This window comes from Anoplolepis gracilipes, chromosome 16 (genome assembly GCF_047496725.1).
Source record: "Anoplolepis gracilipes chromosome 16, ASM4749672v1, whole genome shotgun sequence".
Lineage (NCBI taxonomy): Eukaryota > Metazoa > Arthropoda > Insecta > Hymenoptera > Formicidae > Anoplolepis > Anoplolepis gracilipes.
This window is the reverse complement of record NC_132985.1, coordinates 531,435-551,814: the sequence shown is the minus strand read 5'-3', so window position 1 is coordinate 551,814 and position 20,380 is coordinate 531,435. Positions and strand designations below refer to the sequence as shown.

At 36.7% G+C, this 20,380-nt stretch overlaps 2 protein-coding genes across 4 annotated transcripts in view; one reads left to right on the top strand and one right to left on the bottom strand.

The window, feature by feature from the left end:
- The window catches only part of LOC140674375 (uncharacterized), a 204,455-nt gene that overhangs the window by 136,090 nt on the left and 47,985 nt on the right, over positions 1-20,380 (bottom strand). For both annotated transcript variants that reach the window (XM_072907852.1, XM_072907853.1), the window contains exon 4: positions 4,050-4,093. The gene's annotated coding sequence lies outside the window, so the exon portion shown is untranslated. The remainder of the gene's footprint in view (positions 1-4,049; positions 4,094-20,380) is intronic.
- Positions 1-20,380, top strand: part of LOC140674374 (uncharacterized) — a 168,311-nt gene that overhangs the window by 124,909 nt on the left and 23,022 nt on the right. For both annotated transcript variants that reach the window (XM_072907850.1, XM_072907851.1), the window contains exon 3: positions 10,447-10,591. In XM_072907850.1, the coding sequence (XP_072763951.1) occupies positions 10,447-10,591 (145 nt within the window). The remainder of the gene's footprint in view (positions 1-10,446; positions 10,592-20,380) is intronic.

Below are 20,380 nucleotides of genomic sequence, written 5' to 3'. Positions count from 1 at the left end.
ATTATCTAACATCTTTCGCGCTTGGAAAAGCTCTTTTTTCAGCCACGTGTAAAAGCAAGTGTGTCGAGTTTGAAAATCTGGCAAGCGCGGAAAAACTTGCGCGCCCGCCAGAGTTGCGGGCTGGCCGATGCATCCATAATTCATGCAGTAACGGCGGCAGCGGCGGTATCTAGCATAAACTAACCCGGATACTAATTTTCCCGAGCTGCTACGTTGCTCGCGTCGCGCCGCGTGCTCGTTAGAAGAGAGAGAGAGAGAGAGAGAGAGAGAGAGAGAGAGCTTGGATGCCGCGAGATGCAATTATGATAAACCAGGGGAGCTCCTCTTCCGAGAGCTTTTCAGAGCACGGTCTGCGAGTTTGGCGAGTATAAACCAGGAGCGCGTGGAAGCAACCGACATCTATCCCGCTTCCGGTTTCCTCTGTTGCGTGTATATATATGTGCCCCGTGATTCCGGCGTTCCGCTGCCCTTCGATAAGCTTCGAGAGCTTGCTTGGGAGCGGATTCGTGCAAGGGGTTGCGATCGATCCCGCGAGACGAATGGCAGGCTGTTAAGCTTGTTGGACCAATCGGGCATGAGACCAGAGACGATGTTGGTGTTGCTGTTGCTGTGTTATTAATTTACTCCGCCGTAATTCCCGATTCGTTTGATTAAGATCTCGAAGCCCTGTTTGTGTCACAATGGACATATTTATGGTCGATCGGTAATGTCGATAGAGCTAGAGAGCGATATCTCGCGGTTAATGAATTGGTACAAATAATCTCAGCTGAGTAAATGTTGAAAGTTTATCTATAGCCTCGATTATTAAAATTTTCCTTATCAAAGTATAAATTCTCGGATTAGTCATATTTATTATTTATAGTTTTAATTAAAGTATATAACTTCTTTGTGACATAATGCAATTTGACTTTCTTTTTATTTTTCTACCGATTATAAATATCTTTCACCTTAATGAACGAAAATTACATAAAAATTATGAAAAAATTTATCTTCCTCTCGCACACGTTTTAAAGTATAAAATAATGAATATAAAAAATAATATTCAAATATACCTGCTGTCAGAAAAACTGTCCTGCATAAATTAAATTCAAAAAAGCCGGGGCTTATAAATTGCGAGACCGTAATTTTTACCTCAAAATCAATGACAGGCATGGACAAGAGCGTTCATAAAATTTGCAAAATTAACAGACTAAGAGCTTGCTTAGTAAAGTGATTATAACATAACTTTAATAACTGTTTTGCTTGCCGCTAAAACTGTACTAAAACTTTTTCGAACAGCCTAGCGTATACGGTTAAGAACCTGAAGAGTTTACGACAATATTGTGATTGCAAATATTTTTCTCGCCCGTTCCGCGTCTGATAAATTTTGCAAACGACGGACGATTTGCGTCGCGATATAAACGCGGTTCTTCTTCGCGCGTGCTCTCATTTTTATCGAATACTTTTAGCTAAAATTTACAAGCTTTCCTCGGTTAATTATCAACGTTAGTTCTTAATTAAAAACGTCACTTCTTATTTTTGCGTTAGAAAATTATACTCGCGACGCAAGTATCTAGAGAAAGAGAAAGAAAGAGAGAGAGAGAGAGAGAGAGAGAGAGAGAGAGAGAGAGAGAGAGAGCGAGAGAGGATACTATAATAATTGCATTACGACATCGCTTCCCGTCTCGTCATAACGCTCTATGCTGTAATGGAAACTTTGCGAAACATCATTCCGGAATAATAAACGCATTACCCGTACGTCCACGTATTTATTTTTGTCCAGCGGCCTTTTAAGTGGCAGTATTTCATTCCGTTATTAAGAGCTGCCTATCGTTCGCCGTGTCCATTCGCGAGCTATTTTATCAGATTAATCTTTTTCTCGCGCGCAAATTTTCCTTGATGAACGCTTTGACGGATTAAAAGTTGAAATAAAAGTTCTAGCTCTCTCTCTCTCTCTCTCTCTCTCTCTCTCTCTTTTTCTCTCTCTCTGCTTGGTACTTCGGCGCTTTCATCCGACAAATTACTTTTACGTTTCGCTGTGGCCTCGTTTTTTCCTTGTGTACGGAAAAACGACAAAAATACGTTCCGGAAGAGGCGCGTTCTGAACAGTTTTTTCTCATTGTCAGTGGAGTTTCATTAAGATTTGTAACACTTGTTAGCATGAACGAATATCTGTGCTCTTAGAACAAATGTAAAATCATTTTGGAGCATCTTAATCTCTTGCAAGTAACATTAAAGTTAAAAAAAATATGTATATGTATATATATATATATATATATATATATATATATATATATAATTAATATCTTGCACAATTCAATTATTATTTTAATTAGTGACCTTTCATATTGCATCAACAACTCTAATGAGTAAAGTTACGTCAAAAAATTTCGTAAAATAATACATGTATGTGATCTCTATTTGCGTTATGAAAATGTGTTTGGAAATTTTATTTCGACGAGAAATTGACTGATAATAGAGCGCGTGAATTAATATTCGATTAGCGAATAATATGCGATGCAATATTTGCATATAAAAGATTTTTCAACGTATGTGTTATTCATGAGTCGCTGCGCTTATTTGCGAAAATTCGTCGCGCAATATTTTTAATAATGCAAAACTGAGATAAAATTCTCAATTGAAATAAACAATATGTATATATATATGTATACATTGGTTGGTTAAAATCCTAAATGGATTCTCCGTCCCATGAATAGATTATAAATAAGAGTTATATTCGATTGCACGTAAAAAATGGACCAAAGTTTTAACATATATAAATGCGATCGGTATATCGTGAAGAATATCAAGTGATGATTGAGCGTTTTTGTACAAGATTGTTGTCGTAATTAAGCTATCTATAAAATGCGCTCGTCCAACTGTAAATCATAACGGCGTAAGCCGTTATAATAATTTACTATCGACGATCCTACGCGCGATTGACTATAATATTTGATTACTATCTATTAATTATGACTCGCGGGCGAGGGGCGAGAGTGGAAGAAGTGTTTCACGGTTCTCTAGAATCTAGGCGGAGATCGATATCAACGCGGTGCGTCGCGTCGTTACGATAATGCCGGTTTATGGGATCATTAATTATGGGAGCGTCACCACCAACATAGCGTCGCGTAATGTCCCGTACCTGCTTCTGCGCTCCCGCTCCCGCTCGCGAGAGATTGGTCAGCAAAGTTTGCGAAACTAGCAGCCATCTGGATCTCATCGCTTTCAAAGTTCGCCTAGGCGGTCGGTGGGAGGTGGAATTTGTGATCGCACGAAGAAAAGCGCCTGTCTCGCCGTCAGTAATGGCTTTCGTAAGCTTTTACCGTCGCGAGACGTTCGCACAGATACTACGCCCGCCGCCCGCCGCCCGCCGCCCGCCGCCCGCCGCCCGCCGCCCGCCGCCCGCCGCCCGCCGTTCTATTTAATAACTCAATGCATATACAAGTTGGCGTTTCTCATATTCTCATATTCTCATATTATATAAATTATCTGACAATTAGATGTTTTTGATTCAAAGAACGTGAATGAGAAAATGTCTCGACACATATCCTCTACAATTATTATCTTTCTTGAGAGATAAACTCAATAAATTCTATTATACACAAGGTGTTATAATAAATAGAGATACGATTTTTAAATACCTGAAAATCCTTTTATAAATAGAGATAAGATTTTTTTTATAGGTACTTGAAAATCCTTAAAAATATGTATCACGAAGAAGAAATGTTTTCTTGTTTACCGTTGTTTCACGTTTCTAGAAACCGTATCGGAAAGCAAGATGCTATTTTTGTTACGTTTCTCGGATCGACAGAATGCATCTTTACCAGCTTTTGTGAAGCTTTCAAGCGAGACGATTCGATTCGGGCCATGTAAATATTTTTCGTGGTAGAATTGAATTATCTCATGAATAAATTGTATTCCAAAAGAAAGATAAAAAATAAGTCAATATATAAAAAAATGCTGGTATGCAACAAATAGAGGTTTAAAAATATAAAAATATTAAACATATATATGTTACTTGTATATGTACTTGGCGTATTTTTACCGTAAAATAAAAATTTTTTACTCACCAATCCATGCGCAGCGGAGTTGACTACGTAGGAGATACGTTGATCTGTAACATGCACATATAAAATTCAAATTATAGCAGCATTAAAAATATAATAATTAATGTTTTGAATATTTATTATTATATACGTAGATATTGAATATATAATATTCGATACAATAATAGGTGAATTTTCTCTATAATTCTTTAGAATTGCAGAATATATCATTCAAATTATAAATAAAATTGTGACATTGATTATAGATTGTAAATATCGCAAATGCATGTAATTATGATATAGCACGAGTGATCCAATAACTTAGCAATAATATCTAGTTTGTAATTTTATAATGCAATAAAGAATGTAAATATTTTATCAATATTTTGTATGTTAGATACGATAAGTCAAACACATATAAGAATTAGTATGTTATAAATATTAAAATGAAAAGTAATTCTATATACATATTCTATATACATATACATATATACATATATATATATATATATGAGGATGTATGCGTGTGTATTTAGCAACGTCTCGACTATATATTGTGAATATTATCATAAGGTTAATTGCCTTTCATGTACTTAGCGTCGTTATTATTAACATTATTTCATAAAGCATAAAGTATTTTTATTTAAAGTAATTTTATTTCTTTTTTTTAATATAATATAGCTATTATGTCTTTTGCAGCGAATGAGATAAATAATGCGACAGCATTTCTGTCGGAAACGACTTTTCGTATATGTCGTAAAACGCGTGCATTCGGTTACCGCATCCGAGATATAAAGGCCTTATGCGCGCAGTACGCAATTTATAACGACGGGAGTGCAATTCTACGTCGGAAGTGTACATATATATATATATATATATATATATATATATATATATATATAAGTGTATATATATATATATATATATACATATATATATATACCGAGACAAATTTTATATGGAAAATATAATATAGAAATATGAGCTTCCTTTTTCCAGCCGTCGATGCAATGTTTATTGCCCGGCGAACATCGAGTTTGCGCATGTTTCTAGAAATCATATAATATTTTATAACATTCGTATCTAGACCGTGTGTACCTCCTTGTACACATTCGTACTTATTATCATCAATAGGTATATAATTATGAAACGCCTGGCTGTTTGTTGAAAAAAAAAGTATTTTCCTTTTTAATATTAATTGTGTTATTTTTCAGAAAGTAGATAGTCAGACGCTTCGCGCAATAAATAGCTTTAGCTTTGCCGCTCGAAATCTCTTTTTCAAACTCTGCATTTTTCTGAATATTTTCCGACATGTCGCTTGATATATGTATAGGACGCATCCTTGTTACGATCGACGGTGGCTTGGAAGGGGTTTGGAGTTTCGAGCGCAGCTCGGGGCTGTTTTTTCGGTCGAGATTTCACACACCGAGCTGCATATCCTCGAAGGAAGGATTTCGTTGTTTGCACGCACGACAATAGCCTTGCCTCTCGGCCATCATTCGACGCCCCTTTTGGATCCTCTTCGGTACCGACTTAGAACGGCGAGCTTGTCGTAAGCTCGCTCGAGGCCTTCTTTCGCCTCGGCGAGAAAGCCGAAAGAGAGATTGTACCTTCGAGGCTTCGCCGTTCCATTCTTGCGAGATACCTTGAAAGCTATGTAAATGTAAATTAGGTATAGCCTTCTCATGGGCGCGGCTTTCCGTCCCCTCTCCCTCCTTTTCCCATTCGTGTTTACGTCACGCTATTGCCATTCAGTCGAGGTTTTCCCCGAAGATGTATCTAATCTCGCACGATCTCTCCACTCTCTCGCGCATTATTTCGATTTTTTAAACTTTACGAAAGACGCAAAGACGAACTGAACGAAAGAAAATCTTCTTCGAATGACTTGTTTGAATATTTTTGACATTTCGTCAAATGACTGTAATTTAACATTAATTGACTAAAAGGATAGCAAGATAAAGTAATAAATAAAAATAAAAATAATAAATCTGTCTTTGTAGATCGATATATTTTATTCAGATGAAACGAACGTGGGGACTGATTGGAAATATTATGAAATTAGATAATCCGTGTAGCTGAAATGCATGTGCGAGCGTACCGGTTCATTTACCCCGAACTTACGTCAATAGCATGCGAAAGGGTAATTTTGCAAGCGCCCTATACAATCCTCATGGCAAGAGCGACCCTTTCTACTGCCAGCTTAAGTCTACAACTCCGCTGTGTATACTCCCCTCTCTTCCGACCCTGCAGATTACTTAACCCTACGTTTCGCGCATGATCGATGACTCTCGCTATCGGAATTGACAAGTGCTCGCCTGGTTGACACACGGTCGATTGGCGAGCACGTTATTAAACCACCGTTCGCGTACGAACGCAATCCTAATACCGACAAAGTACACAATTTGCAGCGCGCAAATAGACCCTATAGATCAGTCTGGTGAATCACCGACTATATTGCCGATAATAATGCGATCGCAAATTAGGCTGACTTTCATTCAATAGTTGAATCCCGGGAATTGTATCTGACTGTGGCACCTTTATTACCGTAATCGGTAATAAATGTACATTTATATGATATTTGCGTCGCGCAAAAAGTACATTTCCCAGATATAACGCACCGCGATAAATGTAAAGTATATGGAATGACGCGTCATTTGTGTTGCAAAGTTGAATTTCAAACATCCTCAAATTAATACAATTTACCGTGCGATGCGCCGTGCGATGCGCCGTGCGATGCGCCGTACGAATGCATATTAATAAATAACATTAGAATAATCCAATTGTTTATTTTATAATTAAGTAGTATTAAAAATCCGGCGGTTATACAGTCGATAAGACATTAAGTATATATGCATCAGCGACGTGTCATTCAAATTTAAAACTATCGATCGTCGATTAAAAAACTATCAATTTGATTGACGGAATGCAATAGCCCTGAGTAATTGCACTCTGTGCAGTTAGTGATAATAACAGCGAATGGCGAGTGTGAAATGAATTGGCGTATATATTGCAAGTATTATTTGCTCGCACGTCAAATATGCGCATAGTTTCCTGTACAGAATATTCTCTTCAACATGAAACGTACAAGCTTTCAAATGCAACATGCGAGGAATAATAATTCATATAAATGGTAATAATTATAAAATGTTTATAAATAAATGGCATTTACAATAACAGTACTATATTACTCAAATATTTTTAAATTTTCGTGATATTATCAATTTTACTTTTTTCAAATTACTAGCAATTTGCAGAAAAAATTCTTTAACTCTCTGTTGACTTTATTCTATAATTTTATTCTTGAGAGCTTAATTTTTCCAACAATTACTCTGTTCTAAATTATTCTAGAATATTACCTTCATTTTTTTTCTCTCCACTCTCTGCGTTATCTATGCAACACGTTATACCTTGTGACTTAACGGCCACTGGCAAATTCAATGGCTGGCTTATCGTAAATTACTTTGGCTATTGCGCGAAAAATACCTTGTTACGGCTTGCGATTCATATTGTGTAAGCAAAAAAAGATTAAAATCTGCAATATCTTGAAATTACATATCATGTTTAAATTATATTTCACTCGTATGTGTGTGTGTGTTCGAATTTGCTTGGTTCGTGTTGTTTTATTATCGAACATTATTTAATAAGAATATTACTAAATAATTATGCAATATCATACACATCAAAACAGCGAAATTGACAAAATCAAACTAGTTTAACGAAATCCGCATTTGTTTCAATAAATAATTAAAAAATTCATGTTTCATTCATTCCATTTAATTTATAAAAAATGTTACTTAACCTAAGAAAATCTTTAAAATTCATAATACGAAGCACGAGGATAGTTTAAAAAATGCATTTATAACTAGTATAACGACTTTAGCAATTTTGCAATTTTGCAATTTTGTTTTGATACCCTCGCGACTTTTGATATCCTCACGTCATGCAATAACTTACCGAACGATAAATTTATTCAATCCACTGTATCGTAGTGATGTATTCTTGAAAGCAACAAAGATCGCAATTATTCTGTCGTCTATTACAGAAGATTATTTTTTTCATATAAATTCATAAAGTAAACATGAAATAAAACATGTCATTAATGTGTCTCTCTAGATTTCATGTAAAGGATATTATATTCTAACATTATGGCTAATATTAACATAATTACAACAGAAATGAGAATAGGAAGCTCACATTTCCAAAATTCAAACATTCAGACGCAACGCACGTATTATATATAAAGAGCTCTAATTATTACCGCGTTTATTTGATCCGCAGAAATTAAATTTTCTGCGTTTTATAGGTAAAAATATATATTCTTATATAAATGGATATACATCCCTTTACATTTACGTATACATATGTATATACAAGAAAGAAAACAAAAGTGATAGAAATTAAAAGTTTAATTAAGAGATTATTAAATGTAGATTAAAATGTAAATTATATAGATTATAGTAATTAAAACGAGAAAAATAAGGAAAAATAAAAAAATACAATTATTGAACGATCTACGATAAATTTGACAATATGCTATAACCAAGACAATTAAAGAAAAAACAGAAAAAGGAATCAACACGATTATTCGATTCTATGTGAGCTAAAAATGTAAAAGTTATCGCTGTAACGTTCAACTCATCACACACAACACAAAGTCTCAATAAAAGTTCTATGTACGGAATGTAATTTAAATTGTAGAACTTTTTCTCTCACTCTATCTCATTTCAAATTTTCCACAACATAAAATTACAATTTTCCGTACTAAATAAGGGTAGTGCGATAAACCGATATAAACTGCATATTTTACGTAAACAAATAAAACATTCGCATATATTTAGTTTATAAATAAAGCCCGTATATTGGAAAGCACAACAAAGTTTACATAACAAATGCTATCTCAACAATGCAACGATGTTTTGTATCCATTTATCGCTAATTTGGCTAATTTTTCTGCGCGCAAACATGATTTTTTATCTCGCAAATATAAACAATAAAAAAGATTTTAATTGCTACGTAACAATCGAAAAAAAATTGGTTTATATTAAATCTGTTTGCGTTGAATACGTAGTCGTGATAAAAATATCATGTGATAGAACCAATTTTATTCTCAAATTTCGGTGCAATTTTCGTGCATTTCGCGATACTACAACAACGTTTTGTAGACGATTCCTGAAAAAGTTAACGCCGCCCATCGATACGAAACAATCGATACGCGTCTTTTTTATTATCTCGGCGCACTAGGATCCTGCTGTTTGTTTTCGGTTTCTTTCGCGTTGATCGCGAGAGTGCAACAAGTGTTACGTTGCTTGTGTCTCGAAGCAAACGAGCGAGATACCGCGCCGCAAATCTACGAATAAATTTCTTGCTCGCCAACCACGTTACTGTTGCTAGAATTGATATCTACGGCCCGTATTTCAGGATTAACTACTCGGTCGCGTCATTTTTGTTTTGCGTCAAACTGTGCTTTAAGCCGGTTTACAAATGCTTCAACATAAAATTCCCCCCCCCAAAAAAAAAAAGAAAAAAATGCCCGCGCACGCACACACACACACACACACACACACACCACGTGCGCGGATAGCCGCTTTATTAAAAGTACCCGCCATCTCGGGAAACGACGTTATTTGACGTTTACCCGGGCTTTTATAAGCTGCCATTTGACTTTCGCCGCGGTGAAATTACAATCTCTTTATCATTGCTGCCCGATTCATAAAGTGCGAGAGAACAAAGTTAATGATACGTAAGAGACAGAACATTTTTATTATTCTTAGTAATATGAATAATATTACGGATAATATAAATCTATACCTTTCATTTTTCTCGCACCTTTAGAGACATCATGAAAAATTTAAGAGAAGAATTTTTCTTTTTAATAACATTCAGGACAAGTAAATTTTTGTGACATTTATTAGTGACGTAACATTAATGATGTTATATGACATTACAAAGTTTAATAAAAAAGACAAAAAGAAGCAAAAGAGAAATACGTAGATGGCAAAGATAATAATAGATAGTCTCTCGACTCTCTCGACACTCTCGACAAATTGAGAGTCAAGACACATAGTACTAGCAATACGCAAGATAATGTATATACGAAAAATGTATTTTCACGTTAAATGTGTACTTTCCTGCCGCACATGTGCAACAATATAAATCACGTTTCCTGTGACGTTTCTCGAACAGCATCGATTGGGACTTTTAGTCCGTCCGCAATATAAAACTATCTCCGTAAATCAAGCGCACGCCGTCCAATCCTCCACCTGCACGGTCGCTCGATATCACGCTCGCGACATTTGCATCGTTAGCACGAGCGGGTCCGCACAAAAAAGGAAAAAAAAAAGGAAAAAAAAAGGGAAAAAAAAAAGAATCCCTTCCCTCAAGTGGCACGTACTCAACGAACGCAATTTTCTTTTGTTTCCAGGCAGACTTATCCTGCAGAAACACGAAGCAGACCGTGGGCGCGATTTACACGCGCACCAACTTTGTGACGTTGAAATACGTCACCGACGCCTGGGGCACCAACTCAAATGGCTTCCGCCTCGTCATCACGGCCGTCAAAGATCCAAGTGAGTATTTGTCAATGTGAACCGTCGACTTATTCCTAAGTCAATTGACTTGCTTCTATCTAGACACGCAAATGCGATTAATGTGCGAAGCATCAAGCAATTGCAAGATGAATCGCCTAACCCATTCCCAAAATTAGACGGTATTAATCTAGTGTATGTGAAAATCGATACAACTTCATAAAATTGCGACTAGATTTTTCACGGCATGTGCAAATTCCATTGTTCAATCTGATCAAAATAATTCTCTCTTTCTCTTTGATTTTCAACCCAATTTATCATAGCTCAAACTAATCATTAATCAGTGAGATTATCTATCGAAGCTCTGTACTCTTCGTGATATTTGAGAAATATATTTCCGCGAGATAAAAATCATCGCTAAATACTCGTCGCTAAATAGAAGTTGCAGAATGAAAATCGAAGGCTTTTCGCTATTCTCATTATTTTCTCTCGTCGCGCTTTTGCTTCAACGATTCTTTAATCCGCCTTTCAAATTGTATCGCGGTGCTGTCGCCGCGACCAGATCTCGAGAGAGATCTAAGTTTATCATTCAATCGCTTTTATTCATTAGCCCTCGAGCTATTAAATTTGCCTTTTAAATCCAGCTTCTTTAAAGCGCTATGTCAATTCTTCCTCGTGTTCGCAATCGTATTCTCTCTGGTGACGTTTAATGCACGATTTCAGAGTGCAGTCGCTTAACCGCACGATGAACTCCAGTTAACATTGTAATATTCTATTCGTGCGATGCTATTCGTACCAACGAATCCGAAATTACAATTGAATCAGTCATCTGTAAAACATCACGAGTATGTACATCTAAAAGCTTTACCAAAGTACTGAAAGCATTTATCTCAAATATTAATCGCCTAATGGTTTTGTTTCCTCTTTATATACGATATATTAATTTTCCAAAAATATAAACATGTTAATAAATGGTAGTTATCGAATATTAAAGTTGATTGGATAGTTTTTTTTTTTTATCCAATTTTTGCTCACTTTTTTCATAAACAATATAACAATATAGCATATTTTTTTTTTTTAGTTAAAAAAAGAATAGAAAGATCATCGAATCTCTTTTCTGTTTTTCTCAGGCACCTGACCATCTGTCACTAATACGATTTTACAAACCGATTCGATCGAAAATTTGTTACACATACAAAAAAATTGGGAAAAAAAAATCTCTGCGGCTTTGTGACAGAGTCAGCTCCGTAAAATCCACGCAAGACAAACAACGCGCGTTAATTGGCTAGTTTAACGAGCTATTTTTAGATTTTACGCGAGCTCGGCGAAACACGGGTTCGAAGTTCGAAGACCATTTTGCAACGTGGCTCTGCGACGTGAGTAAAAAGTTGGCGAGTAAATATTGAACAAAATTTGTAATTGAAATACCGTGGTGACGCGGTAAGTGACGTAGTTATTGACGTGTCGACGTTGATTCGAATTTTTAATTTGACGAGCGAACGCTCGCGGGTCGATTCACCGATTATTGTTGCGCGAAATCTTGTGCGTCGATAATGAAAGCGCGGTAGCGCTTTAAAAAGTGAATTTTGGATTGGTTTCGAAAGATAAACTAAAGGGAATGTATATCCAAAATATCATCCATATATTTTTCCTTTAATAATTTACACTCACATTAATATCAACATTATTTTGCTTAATCAGCCTACTAATATCGATACATATTAGCTGCCTGTAGGTGTATACTGTACTGCTGCTTTTGTAGATCTATTATATTTCATACTGATGATATGATGATATCAACGCGACATGCGAGAGTGTCACGATCGGCGAGATGCCGATCACGATTCACGCCGCCGTGACATCCGACGTGTTAATGAAGCGCGATCTCTCGATCGTTCGTACGCCGACAATTTTTCATTTTCACAAAGACACAAAGTGCGAGAATCGTGTCGACTTACAAGTCTCGCAACGGCGATAAATGGTGCCACTCTCGTCGACGATTTTGTCAAACGGAGGACCTCTCCGGGCCGACAAAAGATCGTTAATAATACGGCCAACATTGAAATGAGGTGCTCCGACATCTCAGCTGTCTAATACCAAGGAAAAAGCGTACCGCATCGCTCTCCATCGCGAATCTTTATCTCCCTTTTCGCCTCGCTCTCCCGCTCGAGCGTAATATTTCCATGTAATAAGGTGCCTGAGAAATGAGCGTCGCCGACAAATGCAACCGCTATATTTTTACATCTTTACGCTGCTATATTTTCATAAAAATGCACATAGGTTTATGTAATGTAGCAGCGTCATCTCTCGCGCTTTTCTAATTACAAAAATTGCTCGCGTTGAAATTTATACAACTTTAATACACAGATATTATATCGTATCGTTACGCGACCATGTTAAATGCAAACAAAATATATCAATATATGTATAGGCACACATTGCTATGTTTCCTGTATGGTTTTTAAAATTTATACCGCTAATAGTTTATTTAGAAAAACTTAATATTTCCAAACGTTATGATTATTTTATTTAATAATTATTTAAATAAAAGTTGCGTGTTTTTCTCGATCAAAGAGCTAGGCTCGATTAAACAATGCAAAGATGGAGAATAATATTTTGCAATGTTTGCACAAACAACTCGCGTGTGATAATGCAATAGCGAATACATAGTAAGCATTAATCTTAAGTACTACGATTTTGCCGACTCACAATCGAGATCCACATTCAAGGCGACTTGAGAGTCTCAGCAAAGTAGCTATCCAGTCCCGGGACTCGACAGGTGTCGAACTTTAGCTCTCCTCTGCCGAACAATTTCCTCAAGTTGTAATCTTCCGGCGGTTATAAGGAACACTTGAAGGATAATCCGAGAGAGTTAATATAAGTTAGTTCGGAAACTGAATGCAGGACGAAATTTCAGTCGCGTGCTCGATCATTGTTGTTCTTCGACGGTTATTCTATCAACATCGCGCGAGATATATATGTATATATATATATCTATCTATCCCGAAAGGATTGTTTGCCAACTGTCTTTATTGTGTTCGTAAAAGCAACTTTCGCAATTTCCGCAATGAGCGCAGTCTTGCAATTTTTTTTTGTTTTTTTTTTTTTTTTTTTTTTTTTTTAAACGAATTATTACAGTAAAACGCTTTTGCGAAAGCATCCAGGTTAGTCTTCCTCCCATGAGAAACGAGAATAGTCATCTCATACAAAATGCAAATGATTCTTGTTGTTCCGTAGTTTTCCTCTTTGCAAATGTGAACGCATAGAATGATTAAAAAGATACGACCTCATACATCGAGATTTTTAACTAACAATAAATAAATGATTGTGCATCGTGAAATTTAATATTGGTCGATTATATTAACCCTTGTGTGAATAAACGCGTTTTTTCGACAGAAATTTTCCGTGGAAAATCCATAGTCCTATCGAAAAGCATCGGATCGGATGGATCGCTGGCGAACACGTCGCAATTCGCATCAACGTCAAATCAACGATCTCAACAGTCATTGTCGCAGGAATCCCGCATAGCTAAACACGTGCTCGTTATCGAGCACAAATTCGGTTCAGCGACATCACGCGGTTGGTTGTAGCCAACGTTGCACCAATTTACCGTAATTATGCAGAATGTGAATCTCGAAAGCGCACGGTCGCGTTCCATCTCTCTCGCTCTTTCAAAGGGGACGTGCCAGCTTGTCCCTTTTAATGCATCGATACATCCTCCCCCCTCCCGCCGTCGTACACGCAGAAACGATCCGCCGACGCGTCGAGACCGCGTTCGTAGCTCGCAATGGTAATTATTGCGTGGTCGCGATGTGCTCTTGCCTTTTTACGCGACGCTAATTACCTCGCGTGATTAATTGATAGGCGACGGGAGCTGACGCGCTGGCGGCTTAACGCACAGGGGTAGAGAGAAGGCAACCCCTTTCTCTCATTCGTCGACTGACAAAAAAAGCGAGGGCCTTCGATGCGCGATGAGGACTGACGGAAAATACATTTTACAGGGGGGCGCGATTCGCTTTCTCGGCTTCGTTATAAAAACACGACATTTCGACGTGACGTTACACGGCGCTTTTTATTCTCGCAGATTTATGTCTCGTTCAGATGCGTGATGCGCCTCGTTTATCTCAATTTTTTCGCGGAATTACTTCTCTCTCGCACCCGGCATATTCTATCACGCTATATAGCGTAGAATCTCCAACGTTCCACTTCTTTTTCACAAGATTATTGCACGTAAAACGGCAAATCTGTATTATTACGCGAAAAAATGTTATTTAACAAAATCCTGACAAAGCTAATTGTTCGCAGCGAGAAATAGCTAGATGCGAATATATATTATAATATTTTTGTAAATACAGCTATAAATATAGACAATGTTTTTCATATTTTACTGTTTATTGAGAAAAATATTGAAAAATTTGATAAAAATTGTTTACGTCTGTACGTAAATAGAATTCTCTTTCTCTTTAAGATGATAATTGTGCTTGTTGTGGGACGCGTAAAAAAAAAAAAAAAAAAAAAAACAAAATCAGGTGGCACGTTTGATAATAGAATAAAGAGCCGTGTAGCCGAATACCTGATATATGTAAATTACATAAACCGTCTCGAATGACTCGAATCTTACAATAGGCGGGGAATTTCATGATCGTGGAATAATTAATTGGTGGCTCACACGCCGGCTCGAGAATTTCTTCCGTTCGAGCAGCGGAATCCCTGCGAGGGCTATCAGGCGCGCTGATAAATTGGAACGCGGACGATCACGTGTATGGATTCCGTGCGTCGCGGTCGAAAAGTGCCAACCGCAACCGAGGAAATGCCCGCGGGCATTGTCTGGGCGACAGATTTTCATGCCTGTCCTGTTCTCTCACGATCGGCCATTCCACGTCCTTCCACGTTCCGCGCGCATTCGCCTTCTGGTTAGCCCGGTGAATTATAGTCATTCGGAAAAAAAGCCGCCGATTCACGTTTATCTACCGATAGCGGAGTTTGGATTAATTGAGATTTCGCGCATATTTTCATGTCCGGTTTTCATGTCGAAATAGGAAAAATGTCAGTATTTTTGAAGATTAATTTTCAACAATTAATGGAGCACGTAATAATTGTGCACGTGCAAAAAAAAAAAGCAATTTTAAAAGTGAAATTTTCATAACAAAGATTTGTTTTCATCAAATAAATATGAAAGATGGAGAAGAGGAGCATCTGGAAGACAAGAAAATTGATGGCAAGCCTATTTAAGAAGACACATGTATTCGGCGTCGCGGTTGTACATAAATATCTGAACGCGACGCTGGAATAATACGACACGCCCTACGTGCAACGCGAGAAACTCCAAACCGTGCAGAATCGTGCGCGACGATGCCTCGCTTCTCGCTTCTCGCTTCTCGCTCTCGAGCACTCTGGAACGTGTCTTGGAACGTGCGAGGCATTGCTGTCAGCACCGAGCACCGAGCGTGTAACCCGGTGAGACACTTAAGTGTACCGACTGTGCCGCCAAGTCTCTCAATCTCGCTCGAATAGTTAGCCGTGCGTCCTCAGCGATTCCACCCTTAACTTTCATCGCTGGGGACTCGGAGAACGGCAACTACACGTGTCTGTCGACGCGAGCGACACATGTCGTTCTCTCTCGAATGAATAAGATATACGATGTTGACTGCGCAGATATGGAGGAAGAAAAGTTTCGTATAAAATTTAATTTTTTTTTTTTAATTCTCTCATCTTTTGAATCTCGCAATATTTGCAAAAAAGGTTTTTCGAAATCCACGCGTAACTTTCATCCTATCGTTCGTATATATTTGAGCGACGTGTGTGTGACACGTGGATATATAAAAGATACGAGCGGAAAGAGAGTGCAACAGCGAAAATTAATATCTTCATCTCGCGACATTACAGGTTCTCCCGTCCGAAAGGTATTTCTTTTTCTCTATGATCTCGATCGGAAGGATGATTCATGCGCTATCACACTCGACTTCCTCCGAGGGCCTCCCCATTTCCTTCCATCTCGTCTGTTCTCCCCTCCTTCCCTCTCATTCCCGTCTTACGCGCTGCCTCTTTTTTGCCCGGCGAATTCAATTCTTGCCATCGTAGAAAGCGGACACATTCTCAATCTTCCGCGCCGACGTCTATAGGACGTAGTGTGCTCGCATATCGATTTCGATGCGCGCCATCCCCAAAAGCATTCCTTCACCGCCTTTCAATATCACGCGCTTACGCGTCCGCCGCCGTTTCTGTCCGTTGCCGGATACGTCCTTCGCGTGTCATTCGAACCGCGGATAGAACAGCGTCGCCGTATCAATCTCTTCCGCTCGACCGTACGTGCTGCGGCCGGAAGTCGAGAATTATCGTCGGAACACGGAGGCAGCGGCGAGGTTAATAACGAGTTTAAAATCAATAATTCTCCTATTTCTCTTTCAGCCTGTGCTGACATTATGTGTAAAAAAATCATGAATATTTTATTACACAGAATGCTAGAAATAATAACCGATCAACGAACAATGAAACAAAGTTATCATACAATAATTTGAATTATTTTAAGAGAAAGAGAGAGAGAGAGAGAGAGAGAGAGAATTTTCTTTGAAAATTTTTTCAAGGCCTCTAAAACTAGTGAATAATCTTAAAGTTTATAAAATTAAAGAATGTACATATTTTTATATCTAATTTAATAATATCTTAATATAAAAATAACACACTTTTTTGTTTAAAATGTCTTCTTTTTAGAACATCGATTGTGCGATAATATTAAGATTAAAATAAAGACATTACTATATCTAACTCTTTTGCGCAAAGGGTGCCTTATTTTCCGCAGTTTTATTCACGCACGCTTGTACTTGATGTAATTCCATACAATCACCGGTAGTTTCACTTTACCTAGCAATCTTCCCGTTTCACGGAATGAACGTGTCGATATCGTCAGCTGCCATGTGTTGTCTTCGGCACAGAATTACAGTAGTAATTCAACGATTATTTAGAGAGACGTCCGTACAGTTGAATTATAATTAAATCAAAAACATCAAATTTATATCTTTTATTTATTTCTTAATTATCCCTATATTTATTATATGTAATAATTCTCATCAAAGGTAATCGCTTTGTGCGTAGAAATTGCGAAAGTGTGGTTTATTAAAATCATATATTGTTTATGTGTATATACATGTATGAAGTAATACATTAATCAATTTTTCTTATAATGCTTTATTTAAAAATGTGATATTTTTATGTTTCTACTTCCATTTATAAAATTTTCGTTAGTAGCTGGCGCAAGCGTGACTAACCTGGAGAAATACTAATTTTGGAAGAGCTTTCGTAAGCACGCACAGCTTTGGCATAACGTTCGAGCGATTTTCCTTGAGAGTTATAAAAGGAACGTTCACAAAGTCACTGTTCGTTTATAAAGTAAAGGAAAATTATTTTTAAAAGTTAGTCGTTATCAAACGACGAAAGTCTTTTATTCAAAACTCTTTTCACTTTGTTCATTTTAAAAATACTATTTCGTGTTCTAAAGCTTATAAATATTATTACACAATTCGCATCGTCAAAGATTTTTGTGAGACAAACTGAGAAATAAATCTCTTGCGGTTAAAAAAAAAAACAATTATTTGTTTCCCGTCGCCTTATCGTCTAATCTCAATCGGAAAACGATGGCACATTATTTATTTATGCAATATGTGTTTCCTATTTGATAATTTTTCAGACCTGATTCTAATAAATTGTATAGTAACCAGCTTCGCGTAATACGGAACTTTAATTTTCGACGCGAGATAAATGTGCAGTAATATATCGCGTCGAGTGCACGAAAAGTTTCAATGTAATTTTACCGAAATGAACAATGCAAGGCAAAGTACTGATGAAATTTAATCACACTCTACTACATTTCGCATTCCCGCAATTTACAAACGCACTGAAGTTAACGACATTTTATCGTTTATGTTTATAGATTAGGATATCACATACGCACAGCACATACACCCCCCCCCCCGCACACACTCACACTCACACACACACACACACACAATAATAATCATTAAATTTATGATTATTCCTGTCCTATAATTCTCATATGTAACATATTAATTAATTATATTTTTAATTAAGCAATTTCACATCAAAGTTGAATTATTATTTAATCATAAATAAATATGATTATTTGTAATATTATATAATTATTTATAATTATTTGTAAGCGGTCTCGTTATCTCATCATTTCTCTTTATTGATTTTAGTAAAATTTATTTCGAGTACAAAGTAAGTTGTACTTTTGGTTATAAAATGCATAAGGTTAAAATAAAATGAGTAAAATTCTACAGAAAAAAAGTAGGACGAATATACCTATATATATAATAAATACAGACTATTAGCTTAAAGCAAAGAACATTTTATCACATATTCCAACTTTTTAGATTTTATTTAAAAGTCTACGAAATGTATAAATCGATAATTGTACATCGTTAGTTTTGGCGCAGCGAGATATTGCTTCAGCACAAAGTATGAAATATAAAAAATTGATACTGCAGTATCGATTCTAATATTTCCGTAATTTTACAAGTAATAATTTCACGTAACTTTGTATAAAAGAATTTGAATTGATTATTTCCTCGGCGTGATTCAAATCGATACAAATAAAAAGGAAAAAAAAAAAAAAAAAAATACACACTTTTCTTCCTGCATTTTATTTCGCAAAAATGTATCAACTAAATTGGACTTGCGGTCTGTATGAATTGCGCCTAAAACCGTTAATACCTTTAAAATCCGCGTAATCTCTACGGAAAACCGCTCGCGTTTATTTTCATGAGTGAAGCAAAAGCTTTCGATTCGATGGCTTTGAAAAGGACCGTGCGCTCAGGATTCGTACAAAACGAATCAATCCAATGGAAAAGGTAATTTCTTTTTGTTTTAACAATAAATATTGTCGGAATGCAGAAACAAAGGAGAAGGAGAGAAAGAGAGGGAACGATAAAATGAAACGATTAAGTAGCGCGCCGGTCGGTCAGAGGTAACATTGAATCCTGAAGAGCGATTCCAAGGATTCCGATGGGGATCCTTAGCTTTACCGGTCTTCACTTCGATTTAATTGACTATGTCCCGGCAGGATTATCCACGAGGTTTCGAATCGCCCCCTTTAATCCGCACATTAAAGTCAATCCGGTTCCGTCTTCCGCACGACACTGACATAAAATGTACACGAAACTGCGGCTTGTAGACATTTCCATTACCGATAGAACGGATTGACGATACCGAGACAATCATTATAACGTTCGCTGGTTGTCTCGTAGCTTAACTCTTCTGTTCGCTTCTCAAGCTAAGTCTAACGTTATCAAATTAGCGCGAGTAATCGCCTAATTCTATTAATTCAAATATTCTACATGTTTCTCGACTATAAATTTGCGGAAAAGCACTTGAAATCAAGATGAGATTAGCGACTCTTTATTCAAAAGATAATAAAGATATTTCCAGAGAAAAAAATATCACTATTTAATAACTAAACAGAGTACAAATTGCAGGCCAATTAAATAAAAGATTAAATTATTAACATTAATAATACAATATTTGATTCTAATTTTAAGGCTTTCGCGGCCATCAAAATATCTTCAGAGGAGCAGAAGCCTTGAAGGCTTCCGGATGGATGCGTGCTGAGACAGGGTTATGTCGATAAATTAATAATATTTGATATCTGTATTACTTTTAAAAAGAGTTTAATGTTCTTTAAGGCTAAATAAATTTCAATGCATACATCGACGATGCACCGCTCACTTTATTCTGGATTAACATTTCTGAATTTTAATTTTTAATCAACTTTCTATTCCTAAATATCTAAATGCAAAAGTTTTCGAACGAGCGATA